We start from the raw sequence: 18,127 nt of genomic DNA on the forward strand, positions 1-18,127 counted from the left end.
AAAATATTTCACTACTTTCTCCATCTTCTTTCTCCTTCATTTCAGACACCTCTAACTACCACAGACCCGCAGCAAGATTATTTCAAGATAATACCAAAAGGGAGTAAGCTGAAGTGTAGAGACAGCACCAGGGGTGGGCAAGGTAGGCAGCTGCCTACCGTGCCATATGCAAGTAGGAGTAAGAAAGATGACATGGAAGACGACATACTTTTGAATGCTACTTTTTATAAGTACCCATATCTTCTGCTGCCGGGAAATTCCATCCTCCATAATCTATAAAGTATATGAAGAGAAGATTATAAATCTAGAGCTAGAAAATATCTCAGAGGCCCTCTAGTCCAACTCCCTCATTTTACAGTTTAGGAAACTGAGTTCCAGTAAAGCAAAGTGATTATCACTCAGGTAGTGATTGTCAAAATCGGATGGAATCTCCATTGAGTTCTCTGATATTTCCATTGTGTCAAGTCATTATTATAATTTTTTTTGCATGTGATTCATGGAGCCAGGATGGCTCAAGGCCTACAGTGGATAACAACTGATTATGGGGGAATAGAGATCAATTTTCAGTTACCGAGGTGGTAAGGAACCTTTCAGCAAGACCAATATTCAAATCTTCCTAGAGTGCTTTCTTACCTGTTAGGAATTTCAGACCTTCTTTTTTTAAAGCAAATATTCGTAGCATCTTCTAAGTAGAGTAAAGTGGTTTGGCCTGGGAGATAAATGTGTTGCAAAGGTATCAGGTACTACAGATGGCTCCTAATCCGTCTTCTCATTCAAAAAGTCACTCAGGCAGGATGATTTTTGCTATATTGAGGAATGAAAGTAAAACCTGTTAGGAGGCTAACCAAGTTCAAAGACAAGCAGACTTTTTCTGTACTGAGCTCTTTGTGTTCTGCCAAAGCAGATTATACTAGCAGTACCTTTTGTCCAGGCCTTCTCAAGTTGTAGGTACCCATCTTTAAAATCCCCTTCATTGTCCACATTTTGAGACTCTAAAGAAATGGGAAGTGGCCAGCTGAATAGCTTCAGGGGATTATAATAACCAGAATATCAAAGGATGGGGGAGAAGGGGAGAACACAAGGTATCTTGTAACTAAAGGACTTTTAAAAGAACACTTCCCACTCTTGATTTGGAAGACTCTCTCATAATCTGGGCACTCTTTCTCTCAAACTTCCAAGGGGTCCAGACTGACAGCATTCACACTTGCAATGGGTGATCACAATTGCAGCAGGATGGCTGTGGAGGAAGAAGCTGACCAGCTACCTTATGAAGGGATAAAGGAGTAGACGCCCTTTGGGCATTCTGGATGCATGACTGGGATCCCCAGGGTGGTCACCTGCAACACTTCATAAGGAAACATGGACAAAGACACTGGTTGCACTTCCCCTTGGGCATCTAAAGGCAGACTCACCTAGCAGATGAGGGGCATCTACTAAAAACAAGAAGGGTTTTGTAGCTAGACCTGCAATTGAAAATTTTTAGCCTGGCTTGCTGGCCAGGAGCAGGAGGAGAATGGTCAGATAATGTTCTACTCTTTTCTTAAAAATTTGATATCAGGGATGTTTGGAGGTACTGCTCTATCAAGCTCTCCCTATTTGTGATTTCTTCCTCTTCCCTTTGAGAACAAGTAAGTGTATTGCAGAAGAGAGAAAGAGTAGTTTTTTTTGAGAGGCCAAAGTATTGCCCTGAATCAGAATCTTCAAAAATTATATTTTGCTTTTATTTCCCCAAATATCTCTCTCCATCTTCCTCCCTGATAGTCATTCTTTATAGAAAAAAATTAATAAGAAAGAAAAAGGAGAAAAGAAAAAAAAATCACCAAAACAGATCAATACATTAAAAAAAATCTGATGTTTTGGACAGTGTTTCATACCTGTGGACCACCTCTCTCTACAAAGGAGTAAGGAGAGATATTTTTCCTATCTCTTCTTAGAGGCCAAGTTTGTTTTATATAAATGGAACCATTACAAAATAATCAAAATTGAATATTGTAAATTAAAGAGTTCTTTTAAAAGCTTTATTTTACTTCTAAAAGTGAGTGTCAGTAATTTCTCCTTTCACGATCATTCTAAACCAGAAAATAAATTAAGATTATATGGTAATGAGGTCTAGAGACAATTTATAAGTTATGAATTATTGTTCAGAATGTCTATAACCCTGGATGAGAGAGGAATCTTGCAAGATACTGAGGAGAAAGGCTAGGGACAGAGGTCCTTGTCTTCCCAACCTATATTATAGGCCTGAGAAATCCCAAATTCTAAAGGTATAAACATGATTCCTTTGACTATTCAAAGTCAGAAACTACTGCATGAATAATGCATTGGAGAAAGAAACCTGGGTTCTAGTCTTTAGTTTTGTGACTTTGAGTAAGTCACATTTCTTCGGTAGCTTTGGCTTCTTACGTGTATTGGGATCAGGTACAATATATTAGCAAAAACAACTGATAAAGAAGAACCATTGTGATAGGAGGAGTGGAGAACATGCTATGTAGATAAAAAAAAATTGAGACTTTTTCTAGGCTGCAGAAATCAGTTTGAAAAACAGAGATGTTAACACAGATTTCTGGCTGGGCAGATGTGTGCTGAGAGAGTAGCCTCTCCATGCCAGGGCTGATTTGGGTTTAGATCTGAAGCAGCCTCACAGACTGAGTTCTGCTTAATAACTCTGTCCACCTGCTCTGGACATGTGGCTTCAGGCTATGTGACTTAGTTACGACAGAGAAGAAATCATCATTTTTTCCCACCCACAGAATTACAGAATTTCAGAATCTGAAGAGACCTCAGCAGCCATCTGATCCAACTCTTATCTGAAAAAGACTCGTCACTACAAGTGTTCATTCAGCTTCTGCTTATAGAGCCCTAGTGAGCCTGCTCTCTGGCTCTGGCCCCCTTTCTTTTCTCCCTTTCCATCCTGCTATCTTTCTCCATTTTTTCTATCTCCTTTCTTTCTCTCTCCCCCAACCCTGTCCTTCTCTCCCTCTTCTATTTCTTCTCTTTCTCTCTTTGTCTGTCTCTCTCTCCCTCTCCATTTCATCACTCAAGTAATCACTTAATGGGAATAGCTTTTTCCTCATCTTGGTTCTTAAGTCTTTCAAGCAGCAGCCAAATAACATATAAACAAAAATCCAGCCTGCCCTTAATAGCCTTTTCTTCTAAAAGTCTTGATTTTCTCACTATCAAGAAAATTAACATATATTCCCCTATTTCTAAGCAGTCTGGAAGATAAACCAGGGGGAAGGGGTGAAGAGCCAGGAAAGAGGGAAGGAGAGAAAAAGAGACAGAGACAGAGGCAGAGAGATAGAAACAGAGACAGAAATAGAAGACAGAGACAGAGATAAAAGACAGAGACAGACAGAACCTTCTCTTATTAGGTAACATTGTCCATGTTCCACCTTTTCCAATCTGAACATAAGTGTAAATAGATGCTTCTTGTCATAATTTCCAAGACCAATGACAAAGTCCTTTAGATTATTGAGAGGAGAGCTATTTTTTCTCCTCACCATCAGGTTTTTTGATGCAGAATCTGGGAAAACCACAATCATAAAGCCAATAGATCCAGACCTTTGGCCCAAAGGGAGAATTTTCCAGTGCTGACAGCAGAATTATGTGCAGGATGTTTTCTGTGAAGAGGTACTAGAAATTGTTCTAGGAGCATGAAGACTGTAGGCCATTCATTTAGCCATCTGGGAAATGCCATTGACAGGGATGAACAAATGAAGTTGACAGGACAAGGAATACAAGCTCTTTGTGAGTTCCACAGATAAATCAGATAAATCACTTCCTGTCCCTCAAGCAGACTGGTCCAGTCCTGAAGGGGCAGCCTTGCTAGCCTTATAAGTTTTCCATGTATTGTGGATAAATAAAGGCTCCTGGATGTGTAGGGACCCAGAAGGGACCTTTGGGAAGCAGCCACCTGAGGTCCTAGCTCTCAGCCCACCTCAGGACAGAAAGCAGAATAGGTTGTGATTTGGTAAGTCTTGTGGCCCAACAATCTCTCTTTCTTCCCCACCAAACTAACTTTCCCAAAACAAAGTAAAAGCCAACACTCTGGAGTCCCGTGCCTCCTCTTTTTCTACCTCCCCAAACACACACAAGGCTCCTTCTCCTAATCAAAGGTGTCATGGACTGACTCGTCCATTCTGACTTGTCTTGGAAGGCCAGTGGGGGCTTGCAGCCATCTTTGCAATGGAGCCAGCAGAAGCGAGAGCAAAGGAACAATGCTTGCCCAGTTGCCATGGCACAGGCATTGCAATCTCGCCAGGAAGCTAGTGGGGCAAAAACATTCTGGGGTTCTGTTTACATTAACCCACCCACAAGCAGCAGGAGGAACCACAAACAAACCCATGGTGCATCTGCCTTGGGAAGAGCCTGTCACTGGCCCAGCAATTGCACTTGGCTGCTCCATCTTCCAAAGTCTGAGCCTGGTTGGGCCAGATCCATAATTAGGAATTCTTTCACCTGGGGAAAAATCAGTTGATGCTGGGTTTAAAGAGGTAAGATGATTGAAATGAATAATAAAGCAAAGGGCAGAACGAGGATGGGGCAGTTGTACTGGGACGTGGGACCATCCAACTCCCCAGAGCGGCTAGTCCAAGTCTGGAGTTACAACAGAAAGTAGATCTGGTGAAAATAGTACCATAGTGATGGGACCTTAAGAAGGACAACCTGAAGTGGGGAGGAAGAAGCATGGTTCTGTCCAGTGAAGGACCACAAAGTATGGGGAAGCCATGTAGCCTCCCCTGACTCAGAGATCTTGCCTCATTCCAACTCCTATATCAGTTATTGTCTGGGCCTATTTTTTGGAAATATATTAGCTTTAATTATTCTTTTACCTTTTTATGTAAATTTAATCCTTTCTTCCCAATTAGATTCTAAGCTCCTCTAGGGCAGGAACCATGTCTCTTCTGCTTTGCATCTCTCAGTGTCCTAAAACCAGCAGGTTGTCAAAGACTTGCTGACTGATCCTCCTATCATCCACACAGGAGATGGCCTAAGCATTCCCAAGCAGATTGAGCTGTCTCTTATTTCTAAAGATCTCCAGAGAATTTTCCCTAATGTCTAATAATTTCAACCAACTAGACGTGCTTTCTTGATCTTATTTATTGGAATCTCAACTATGAATGATCACTCTTAGCTTCCAGACTGATCTCTTTTCAACCTTTGTAAATGGTATGAGAGGTCATGTGAAGAACGGGAAAGACCAGCCTCGTGACTCACATTTAACCTTTCTAATTCTCAGTTTTCTCATTTGCAAAATGGGGATGATCACCCTCATACAACCTACCTTATTGTGTTATTGTGTCAGTCCCAGTGAGGTAATGAATGGAAAAGATGCTTTAGTCACTTAATTAATAAGAATTGGTTAAGTGGACGCTGTGTTAAATGGCTTTGTTGCCATTAAGTATTCTAGAAATGTAACCAAATTTCAAATATTCTTCAATATCCTTGTCCCCTTGCCTCCTCCTCCCTAGTCATGCTCTCGATGTAATACTCTAGACCCCAGCTTCTTAAATTGTGGGTCACTACTCCACATAGGGTCTCATAACTGAATGTGGGGGTTGTAAAATTATGATACATCATCAGAAAATGTTTGATTTGTATAGTTATTTTATATATCTATATACCCAGGGTCATATAAAAATTTCTCTGGAAAAAAGGGGTTACGAGTGGAAAAACTTTAAGAAGCCCTGCTTTAGATATCCTCACCCTCCCCACTGAAAGTTTCTGGGTGTGAAGGCCCTGGTTTGGAAAGCCTACTGAAGATCTTGGGATGAAAGGTGTGATACCAATTCAAATTATTAATAGACTAAAACATTGCACTTTCTCTAAGATTGAGTACCAATTAGCCCCATAACTTTTTATGTGTCAATCAGCACAATTCTCTGGACACTTATTGTGGGAAAAGTCATGGCCCTAAGAAGGGCTTTCTACCTGTCCCCCAGGTGGGGTGCCTCTGGAAAGGACTATGATTCTTAACAGCCATATGTCTATATTCTCTAGGAAGGAATTTCTGTTGTATAAGCTAAATTTTCAGAGACAGAAATAGGAAGAATCAATAATTTGACTGAGGTATGGACTAAGAAATTGATTGAATTGCCCAAGGTCATTGAGGTCTTATAACACTAGTCCTCTCAGTGGGGAGCATGGATAGTGGGCCACTGATTTCCCCCAACTTCCCTAATTGCAGCTTTCCTGCCACTTGCACCTCAGAAAAGTTAATGTTCAATTGTGATCATATTGAGGCTTTCTTGATCTTGCTGTCATAGAATGTATCAAATAATTCCAAAAGGCAAACAGTAAAGCCACAGATGAGAAAAGGATGGGTTGTAGAGGATCTACGGTGATATTTGCCAAGCTTTATTTGTGAATCACAAGTATTTTTGGTGATATAGAATAATATTTGTGTCCCGCTTCTTACTGAGTACAGTATATAGCTGTACTGAGTACAGATTTCAATGTCAAAGTTAAAACTGCCCATAAATGGTATTAAATACATACTCCCCTCCCCATTCCTTTTCCCCAAGCAAATTGGCCCAATTTTAAGGTAGTAATTAATTTGGGGAATAAACAGAGGATATGAGAAAAGTCCAGCACAACTAAAACCTTGAATAGAGAACAGGGGAAATGTCTTACAAGAGATTGACTTTGATACTGACTTCATCTTAATCAGATGACTTCTTTTTCTCCCCTCTCCTCTCAACAAAGTTGATGAATTTTAGGCCTAGTCCCTGAACCTTTGAATTCTTTCACATCTAGTAGAATGTGATTTATTTGGAAAAGGGCTAAACTTAATATCAGAAGTCCTAAGTTTGAATCTAGTTATGTTTGACTGTCTAGCTCTCTCATTAATAGATGTATGACTTTGAACAAATTCTTTTCTCAGATCCTCAGTTTCCTCATCTGTAAAATGAGGGGGTTGTACTATATGATCTTTAACATCCCTTCTGATCTTAAATGCTATTATCAGAAGGTGGGAAGGTTGTGACCAAAAAGGAAAAATGAGAATAAGCTGTGTGTGTCCCAGCATGGTCTATAGGAATCTCATCAACATTTCAGTATAGTGGATTGAAAGCTGATACTGGAGCCAGAAGGCCCTGGGTACAAATTCTGTCTCTGACTCACTCTGGCTAGGTGATCCTCAACAAGTTGCTCCAAGTTGCCCAAAGGTTGCTGATCTGAACTGGTCGAGGGACCTTCCTCCTGTGGGAATACAGCAATGAAACCACTGGTTTAATCCCTATTTAAGAAACTCATTTGGACGGAGTTTAAGGGCTTGGAAACTTAAAGCTTGGCCTGGGAATAGATTTTAAGAAAATATAAAAGGAAAACTTTCTGGTTATTTGAGGGAATGAGAGTGAGAAGAAAGTGAGGAGCCGAGCATAAATAAGCACATTTTCAATAATTGTCATTTGGGATAAGAAGAGGACATCTGATTGTGATATTCTTAGTAATAGTAATAGTTCTGTGTTGAGATGAGGTCGCCTGAGGGCTTCTGGGAAGAAAGCACAGAATATCCAGGACACAGGTGTGCATAAGTATGCATGACAGTAATATGACAGCACCACTTGGGAGGCAACTCTCTCACCTGCCATCTTGGTTTTACCTTGCAGAGGTAAAGGGAGAAACAGGATTTCCTGGTACAGATCATATAACCAGGAATGTGCAGACAGCTCATTATTAACCTTTCATTGTGAGAATTTACACCTTGGAAACTCAGCAAATGATGATTATAAATCGGGAGCTGATTTATTGTTTTGTCAATCAGCTAGAATTAAGAAAGTAATGGGAAGATGTCAATAATGAAGATTAAACTTAAATGTCTGCTGTAGGTACATTTTGTTTTCTTCCAGAGGGCTGGTTGTTAAACTTTTACCAGCATATCACTGCATTGACTGCTTCCTTAATTTTGGCTGCTCTACAGCCAAATCTCTTTTGTTGTTTTTCCCATTTTCCAGAGCCAACAGGAGACTGTCCTTTCTGGGATAATATTAACCAGTGTCCTGGGTACAGGTCTCCTTACTTAGAACTGAATATGTCTGGGTAGCTTGTGTTATTCACAAATTTAGAGGCGCTACATTGGAGCAGACACATTCCCTTGGCAGAAAAGAGTAGCATTTTATCAAACATGCATACCCTTTGATCCAACAGTGTCTCTACTGGGCCTGTATCCCAAATAGAAAAGAACCCACAAATGCAAAAATGTTTGTAGCAACTTTTTTTTTTTAGAGTGACAAAGACCTGGAAACTGAGTGGCTGCCCATCAGTTGGAGAATGGCTGAATGAGTTATGGTATATGGATGCTATGCAATATTATTGTTCTATAGGAAATGATCAGCAGGATGATTTCAGAAAGGTTTGGCTAGATTTATATGAGTTGATGCTGAGTGAAGTGAGTAGAGAACATTGTGCATGGCAACAATAAAATTATGTGATTATCAATTTTGATGGAGGGGTCGTTTCAACAGTGAGGTGATTCAGGCTAGTTCCAATGGTCTTAGGAAAGAGAAAGTCAGTTGCATCCAGAGAGAGGACCCAGAGAGGGAACTGAGTGTAGATCACAACATAGTATTTTCACTTTTTTATTGTTGTTTCCTTTTTGTTTTCTTTCTCATTTTTTTCCCTTTTTGATCTGATTTTTCTTGTGCAGCAGGATAATTGTGAAAATATTATAGAAGAATTGCAAATGTTTAACATATATTGTATTATTTGCTTTCTAGGGGAGGGGATAGGGGAGGAGAGGGAGAAAAAAATTTGGAACACAAGGTTTTGCAAGGGTGAATGCTGAAAGCTATCTATGCATAGGTGTTGAAAATAAAAAAAAAAAACCTTTTTTTTTTTTTTTTTTTTTTTTAAAAGGGAAAAAAAGCGTTTGGCTAGATAACCACCAGCTCTCTGAAGCTGAACACTGAGAGAAAGTTGCATATACTCACAGGAAGGCTGAAGCTTTGATGCCAAAGCATTAGGCAGGAAGCGAGGCCCATGCCTGAGCACACAAATGAATTCAGGCATTTGAGAATTATTTCAATTCGAGAGGAGATAGCCTTGGCGGAGACTTTAGTTCAGGGGCAAACTGTAAGACCATCTAGCAGTCATCATCCACCTGATGATCGACAGGTCATGTATACATATATTAGGTATATTAATGCACATAACAGTCATAGTTAGAAAATAAGCTAAAATACCAAAGGATGGAGAGTATTGCCTCCCAAAGATCTGTAGGGGGTGAAAAATAAACAAACAAGCCTACGTAGCTGGGTATCACCCAGCACGGGCAGACATCCTGGTGTTGGCAATACAGAACATAATATGATGTTGGCTTTCAGCACCGAATCCCTGTCATCTGGCCTGTCAGTGTTATTGGCCAGAGGTTCAGGATCTCTAGGATGCAGAGAAGCTGCAGAGAATGGGGAAATGGCCACTAGGGGTCAGGCTGGGGCTTCAGATACCCAGGACTTGGCCACACTACTTAACTGAGACCAGAGTTTTCAAGGTGGAGGTTGGGCTTTTGGTCTATGGATGCTGTGAAGGGCAGAACCCCAACTAGGGTGTGGCATTTAGGGTTTTTCCCCAGGTGTGAAACTTCTGCAAGATGCAGACACTTGTTTTCTTTCTCTAAGTAGAAACAACTGAGCTTATCATGAATAACGACTGAAAACAAGAAATTAAATAGCAAATGGTGTGCTTCCTCCTTTTGCAACCGTTTATCCTCCCCACTACTGGCAGCAACCTTGAAATTCCAATTAATCTTTTCCTAGTTGTGATTCCCCTCTCCCAGAGCTTCCTGCCCTATAGTAGTCTCTTGGTATCCCTGCATCTCTCTGTTACCCTCCATGAGATGTTATGTTCTAAAGTTTAATGTCTCTCTTCAAATTCCTCTCAATCGAGCCTGCTGTAGAATGTTGTGAGATGTTTCTGTGGGTTCAGAATTGCTTGTTATGACTGTGAGAGACAATGCTGCTTCTTGACTAGTTGGTAGCCTGGGAAGAAGAAATAGGGACCAATGGAAAGAACTCTGGAGTCAGAGAAACTGGATTCAAATTTTTCTGATGTCTACTACCTGTGAGACCTGGGGAACTGGGCCTCCGTTTTCCCATCAGTAAAATAGGGAGGTGGGACTCCCTTCTGGTTCTAGACCTAGATTTGTTGAGTCTTTCTAAAAAATGGTCTACCCCGGGGCAGTTAGGTGGAGCAGTGGATAGAGCACCAGACCTGAAGTCAGGAGAACCTGAGTTCAAATCTGATCTCAGGCACTTAGCACTTTCTAGCTGTGTGATCCTGGGCAAGTCACTTAACCCCAATTGCCTCAGCAAAAAAAGGGGGGCTACCCCATTTTCCAATTCAAGCCCAAGGTCATTTGACTGGAGAGAGCCTTTGCCTAAAGTGGATGGAAAAGAGCAAAAACGATCATTCTTGTGGTGATTCAGGAAAAAGGATAGTAAGGAGGAAACAGGTATTAGTGGACAGTTAAGTCAAATGGATTTTAAAAATTAACTGAAAGTTTCAGTAATTTACTGAGGGTCACTCAGCCAATATATATAAGATCGGACTTGAACCTGAGTCTGGTTCACTGGGTTTGGAGTCAGAAGGTCTGTTTTTAAATCCTGCCTCTGTCAATTACTTTCCGTGTATCCTTGGGTTTCTCATCTGTAAAATGAAGGGGTTGAATGAGATGATCTTTATGGTCCCTTCCAGGTCTAATCTATGATCCTATAACGCCAAGACCTGTTCTCTAATCATAATGATGTTATAATTTGAGGTATTCTGTCTTAAATTCACCAAAAAAGAGGGACTCTTCTTTCTAGTCTTTGTCATCTGTTTATTGACTTATTAACTTGATTCCTCAGATTCCCTCAGGAGTGCAACTTCATCAAAGCTCAGGGCTTCCAAGACACCCTTCTTGTTGTTGATTCATTTTTCAGGCATGCCCAATTCTTTGTGACTCCATTTGAGATTTTCTTGGCAAAGATACTGGAATAGTTTGCCACTTTTTTTTCCCAGCTGACTTTACAGATGAGGAACCTGAGGCAAATAGAATTAACTGACTAGCCCAGGGCACACAGATAATGTGTCTGAGGTCAGCTTTGAACTCAGGAAGATGAGTGTCCCTGATTAAGACCTGGTATTCCATCCAGTGCAACATCTAGTTGTCCCAAGACACCATTAAACATTGCAAAGAAGATGATTTCCCTCACTGATTTGAGTGTTTATACAAATCTTGCCCATCAGGAAGTTCCTCCCTAAGCCTAAATCTCTTCAGTGATCATTAAACACAATTTCCTCGTGCCTGCCATCAGTGGTGATGGAAGAACAAGCTGCTCACCAACCTCTGTTTAATAATCCTTAATGGATTTACAAATATTTATTAAGTCACCCTTCGGCTTTCTCTTAGTCTGACTTTATTTAAATGGAAGCTGAGAATTTTTAAGCAAAGCATTTCGGTCACAAGCACACAGAGAAATAGCAGGAATCCTAAAAGGGGCATCAGTCACTTTGGCCATCCAACTACCCACATTAATCCAGACAGATGAGTCTGTTTGCTTTCTTTTGAAAAATTTTAATGGAAGGGAGGGAAATTTCCTGGCTCTCATCTGGATTAAATAAATTAAATTAAACCACTTCTGACCTGGGTCAGAGAAAAAAGGAATGAATTCATCAGTCAGTCAATCAATCAAAAAAGCATTTATTAAGTAATTATTCCATGTCAGGCACTGGCAATACAAAGACAAACAGGAAATAGCCCTACCGTCGAGGAGCTTACATTCTACTGAGGGAAACATATACATGGACAGAAAGAGTTTAAAAGTGTTTCTCTTTAATGAAGGGACTGTTTCTGCATTTGCAAAGAGAAATGTCAAAATTCATTCTCCTATTTCAGGCAGATCAGACTTTCTGATGATATTACCCTGACTGAGGTCCCCAGGAGAAGCTATGGATTTTATAGGGTCGTACCTCATTCTCTCAGTTAGTTATCTGTCTCTAACGATGGATAATGGGGATTTCGAGGGGGGAGAGAAGAGGGAGCAGACTCGGGGCATATGTGAAGCCTCAGCTGACTGCACATTTTAGCTTCATCTCCCTTTCATTCTTATGCTGTTTATTTTTGGTTCATCACTCAGACTGACAGGTGAAAGTCTGTGTTAGCTGGCTGAGGTGGGTTTCATACTGTGCCTTGAGTCAGCGCTCTGATGTTCCCAATGAAACAAAGAATTGCAGAGGAAAGAACAGATGGGCTAGATGAAATTTGGTGAGGTTTAAAAGCCCCTTCTTCTTAAATACAGAGAATAGTATATGCCCATTTTATCTCCTGCTCCATTCTATTGCCCAGGTTATCCCCAGCCCTACCCCATCCCACACTGAACCTGGAAGACATTCCCTCCTCACTTCTTAGAATTCCTATTTTCCATCAGCTCAGATTCTATCTCCTTTTAAACAAAGAATTTCTCAATTCCCCACAATGGTTAGTGATCTCTAGTTTTTGAAATTATTTTGAGTATAATTTTAATTTATTTAGTGTACCCATATCCTCTTGGAAGTTCCTTGAAATCAGGAAATGTTTTTGTCCCTTGTATCCTCAGTGCCTAAAATAGTGTCTTCCTTTGCACATGATTTGTTATTGCTATTGTTCGATTATAACCCCATTTGGGTTTATTTGGAGGTTTTTGGACAAAGATACTGGAGTGATTTATTTCCTTCTCCAGAGGAGAAAACTGAGGCAAATAGAGTTAAGTGACTTGTCCAGCTAGTAAGTGTTTGAGGCCAGTTTTAAACTAGAGAACATGAGTTTTTCTGACTCTGGGCCTGACACTCTATTCATTGCATCACTTAGCTGCCCATTGCTTACAATACCAATCCTTCTACTAATAGCTAATATTTATATAGAGCTTACCATGTGCCAGGCATTGGACTAAATGCTTTACAAATATTATCTTATTTGATCCTCAAACCACCCTGGGAGGTAAGTGTTATTATTATTCCCATTTTGCAGATGAAAAAATTGAGGCAAACAAATTAAGTGCCTTGCCCCTGCAATGTACAGCTAGTAAATGTCTGAATTTGAATTCAGTTCTTCCTGACATCAAATCTAGTGTTCTATCTACTGTACCACTTATCTATTTGTCCTACTACTTAATAAATGTTTATTAAGTTGAATTGAACTTTTTCTTGAGTTTTCTCTTGAACTATAAGGCATGCCTTGTTTTAGGGCAACATATTTTGTTGGGGACCCTCAGACCCTCCATCCCACTTCTCTTTTTCCCTTAGCCAAGGTTTTAGGATAAAAATCTATCCCTCAGAGCAGGATCAGCTAAGGTCAGTCTCTATTCTTTCAGTCCTGAATACCATGGCAATTTTGCCAGCCCCCAACTTGGAACATATGGTCTATTCTTTATATATGCTATTTGAAGTATATTCCCTATTGCAAAGTTTCATTAAATACACTCTTTTAGTGAGGGGAGGAGGAACCTCAGCATAGCTACAAACACCATTATTTCCCAGTGGTTTTCCTTGGAGAATGGGGGTGTATTTTGGGGGAAGCCCTGCCCAGGAGGACTGGGGAAGACCCTTGTCTCATTATTCCTTCTCTGGATTTCTGTAGTCTAGGGGTACTTTGCCATGATTCCGCCTTTCCATCATCACTCTTGAGCCCCACACTGATGTCATCAGCTTCCGTTTTCCCATTCTTCCCATTTATTTCCTTGTTGGTCCTTTCCAGGGAGTTCCTCTCTTCCCCATCATTTGCCACAGTCCAAACAGCTTCTTGTTCACTCAAGTCTTTCTCTCCTGACCATATTTGGATCAATGGATTTTTCCATTTTCTGGCACCAGATTTTGAGTTGAATTCATATGTTTTGCCAGTAACTAGAAGAAAAACAGAACAGCAGTTAGGCCTATTTCTTCTCAAAAGAAGCAAACCAGAAGCTCTGAATGACTAAATGATATACAAGTCTTGCAGATAAACAGAGGCCATTTATTCGTCTAGAAAAGTCTCCCTAACCTGTCCTTTCCAAAGATTACACAATTTAGACAATACAGGAAATTGAAGAAATTAAATGAACAGCCTATAATTCATAGTTACTGCCTGTGTGAACAATTCATAGTCTGTGAATTGATTTTGAGGCTCTAGACCAAAGGTTCTTAATATCTACTTTTGCCAACGACCCCTTTGGCAGTTTGACAAAGCCCACAGACACCTTCTCAGTATAATGTTTTTAAGTGCACAAAACAAAAGACACAGGATTACAAAGGGAATCAGTGGTGAAAAAATAGACATTTTTCCCCATTCAAATTTCACATATTTCACAAGGGGAGTGCTATTAAATGTTTAATAACCAGCTCCCCCAAAATGCATGACCCTGTTATTGATATTTTCTCTATTACTTTCCCAATCTAGATGAATAAAAAAAAGCCATTTACACCATTTGCCAATTTCCAAGATGTAAATGTTCACATTGAAAATTGAACAATCAGTTCTCTCGAGCTGGTCTGAGTAACTCCAGCACACTCACTCCTGACCCCTGAAGTGTATCCCTAGACCCCTTGGAGATCCAAGGACTCCAGGTTAAAGCTCTTTGCTCTATGCCATCTTGAAAAGAGTGTTTGGAATCTTGTATTTAACAAGAACTTGGGATAATTCAGATTTCATTTTTAGTGGGAACCTTATTACTTCTCAGAGTTTTTTTTATTGGTTTTGTTTTTAAAGAGAGGGGGTCTTCATCACTGGTATGATAAAGTAGGTCCTGAGGGAATGAATTCTTGTAATATGTACATGTAGCACAGACGCATACAAGAATTCATTCTTTCATTTTTTAATCATATATTCACCACATAGGGCACCTGTCTTTCCCCTGAATATATATATTTCCTGCATCAGGTATCCCTCTAGGGAAACAAAAGGGTCAGGGGAGACTCCACTGGTGTCACTTCCCTGAAACCACGGAGGCTGTCTGCTCTGGATTCCTCCAGCACTTATGCTAATGTGGGCACATTATGGTAACAAGTACCTAATAATAGAGGGAAATTTAATTCCAACTGCAGCCTCTTGCTGGAGAGGAGCCATTCTCCTTCAGAGAAGGACTGAAGCATTTTGCATATGAAGGTGGCCAAGAGCCAAAACACTTGCCTCCTGAATTTGGTTTCCTTCCCTTTATTCCCATGTATAATTGAGCCTTTGTAAGTGGCAGGAATGTGTGTAAAGGAGCTAAATCTGGTGGCTGATTTCCGGGAGGTTAGGAGAGCTTAGGGAGACTGGCTTTACCTTTCATTTATCTTTCCCAACCAAAGGGATTCTGAACTGTGCTCTTTGGAAACCCTCATACGTTGAATGCTGCATTTTACCTATAGCTCCATCATCTACCCAGTGAGAAAAATGGATTCATTCTGTATCTGTAAGGGGGAAAAATATGTTCTCAGAGGGCACCATTCTCAGTAGGTGGCTTATTCCTTAGGGGAAAAGGGAAGAAGAAAATATATGGGATATTTTTTGCCTTATCAAGCAAATAAGCAAGGATTTATGAAACACCCACTATGTGCCAGACACTACATTAGACAAATACAAAAAAGAGAGAGACAGACAGAGACAAAAAAGAAAGGAGGGAGGGAGGGAGAGATATAGAGAGGAAAAAAAGAGGGAAAGGAGTCCCTAGCTTTAAGGACCTTACATTCTCTTGCCTGAGCTTACCTGAAAACTAGCCAAAATGGTGAATAGCTTAGTGACTGTGGGCAAGTCACTTCCTTACCCTGACTCTTAATTTCCTCATCAGCAAAATGGCAGTAGTATGAAGCCTTGGGGTAGACTAGGGGTTGGATTAAGTGATCGCTAAAGTTCTGTCTGGACTATTGCAATAGCCTTCTGTTTCATCATCTTGAGTCCACTCTATTCTTTCCTATCATTCATAGAATTGCCGAATTAATATTCCTAAAACCCTCCTCCCCAATAACTCTTTATTTCCTCTAGGGGGGAAACAGACCCTCAAATTGGCCTTTAAAGTCATACACAATCTCTTTTACTACCTCTCTTTCCAGACTTATTTCTCTCCTTTATATATATGGTTTATATTCCACTCAATTCAGTATGAAAAGGCTCCCATTTCTCTGCTTTTCTTCAAGTTCAACTTTCTTGAGGCTCCCCCCGACTTTAGAGTGCTATTGTTCTAACAATCTGTCCATCAATGATTATTAAACTCTTCTGGCCTAGGAATATAATAATATTTCTCCCCTTAGACTTTAGGGAAGTTACATGAGGGATCCTGAGGTGCTCTGACCTTAGAGTGCTACTGTTCTAACATTCAGTCTGTCCATGATTCTAAAGTCTTCTGGCCTTAGAATAGTCCTACAAACATTACTGATTGTCAGACAGATAACCAAATTCCAGAGATAATAGTGTATAGACTACTGCTCAAACCTACCTGTAAGTCATAAAATTAGCATATCAGTGCCATGAATTGGATAAATTTGTCTTCTTTCTCTTGGATCTTTGCTGAATTCTTTTGGAACGTAGCCCGCTTTGATTGGTGTTACAATTACAACAAACTTTGCTCCTTGACTTGGAAATGGTTCAAGCCTGTGAATCTTTTGAGACCCATTGCTACACCAGTCTGTGACCCGAATCTTTTGGGATCCCTTCTGACTCTCAGTATTATAGGTTGAGTGTTTAAAGCTGAGAAAATAGAGAGAAACAGGGCGTATGGGATCTGTCTAGGGTCCCAAAACTAGACTCAGGTCTTCTTAACTTCAAGTCTAGAAGTCTAATCACTGGGTCACCTAGATGGCTTTCCAATGAGACATAATTTGCCAGACTCTTCCTTTGAAAATATTGGTTATTATTAAAAGTGTTTTTCTCACCATTATCCTGTGAGATAGGCAGTATAGGGATTATTGTTTCCCATTTTACAAATTTGGAAACTGAGGCCGAGAGAAATAAAGTCACTTGTCCAACACCAAACAGATAGCAAGTGTTGAAGCTGAGATGTGAATTCAGTTCTTAAGATTCTAAGATCCATGTTCAATGTGCTATACACCATACTGCTCTCTTTTATAAATTAGCCAAGTAGGACCCACATGGAAAATCAAACATTCTCTTTGGAAACAGCAAGACAGGAACAACAAATGATGTGAAGAAAATGAGGGTTTGCTGAACTTCCATTTCATTTATCAATCATGGTACCATCTCCTTTTAAAATGGTATTTCCATTTATATTACCTGGGTCTAGGGCTTCTCCATCAAAGACAGTGTTAATCTTGGTCATTTCCTAAGGAGACAGAGAGACGCACAATGTGAAATAAAGCTAGGCACTGACCCAAGAGAAGGCTGTCATTACTTTGAGAAATTCAAACCTGGGTGAGTTTGGCAGCCAAGCCACATGGTACCTCTGCCTGCTGAATGCTCAGCAACTGAGCTCAATCAGGAAAAAGCCACAGAGACTTCTGGTGCTCAAGTGAGAACTAATCACGTCTGACAGACTAAGTGACTCTGAATAGGCAATCAGAGAGGGTCACCTCCTCTGGGCAAGGGGCCTAGGAGCTCCCTGTTGGGAGGTGGGTGGAATCAGAACTGGGGAGGGGTGCCTAATAGACTCCACCAGGGAGGGAAAACACTTCTCAGGCATCTGTTGCCAAACAAGGCTGTGCTTGAAGAACCATGAGCCTATTTACGCTGGAAGGAATTGAGAGCATGTAGTGCTACATTATTATTTTTTTTAACATAAGGAGGCCCAGAGATGCTAAGTGACTTCCCCAATCTTACACAGCTATGGCGTTCTCCTGACAAAGAATTCAATGGACTTTCTATCCCATTTAATACCACTTAAAGCAATAGCGACAATCCCCTCCAGGGGCCGCAGCCTGTGGCGCGTGCCACCCTCCATGCATTCCATATGGCTCCACAGCTGGCTAAGAGTTTAAAAGACCATGGCAGACGGAAGCTCTCTAGTCCTGGCTTTTAGGGTTTGGAAATGAAGTATTCAGATCAAGGGAGACAATAATCCTACTGTATTTTCACTGGTCAGACCGTGGCTGGAATAATGCGTTCAGTTCTGGGCACTTTGACAAGCTGAGGTACTTTCAGAGGAGGTTAACAAGGATGGTGAAGGGTTTCAAAACAGCATGAGAGAGTAGAGGCTATCTTTTTATT

At 40.5% G+C, this 18,127-nt stretch overlaps 1 protein-coding gene across 3 annotated transcripts in view; it reads right to left on the bottom strand.

Moving 5' to 3' along the window:
* Positions 1-11,678: 11,678 nt before the first annotated feature.
* Positions 11,679-18,127, bottom strand: part of CDHR3 (cadherin related family member 3) — a 92,678-nt gene continuing 86,229 nt past the window's right edge. For all 3 annotated transcript variants that reach the window (XM_074268374.1, XM_074268375.1, XM_074268376.1), the window contains 2 exons: positions 17,198-17,246; positions 11,679-13,857 (listed from right to left, as the gene is read on the bottom strand). In XM_074268374.1, coding sequence (XP_074124475.1) covers positions 13,484-13,857; positions 17,198-17,246 — 423 coding nt within the window. In that variant the 3' untranslated portion in view covers positions 11,679-13,483. The remainder of the gene's footprint in view (positions 13,858-17,197; positions 17,247-18,127) is intronic.

The sequence above is a fragment of the Sminthopsis crassicaudata genome, chromosome 5, assembly GCF_048593235.1.
Source record: "Sminthopsis crassicaudata isolate SCR6 chromosome 5, ASM4859323v1, whole genome shotgun sequence".
Taxonomy (NCBI): Eukaryota; Metazoa; Chordata; class Mammalia; order Dasyuromorphia; family Dasyuridae; genus Sminthopsis; species Sminthopsis crassicaudata.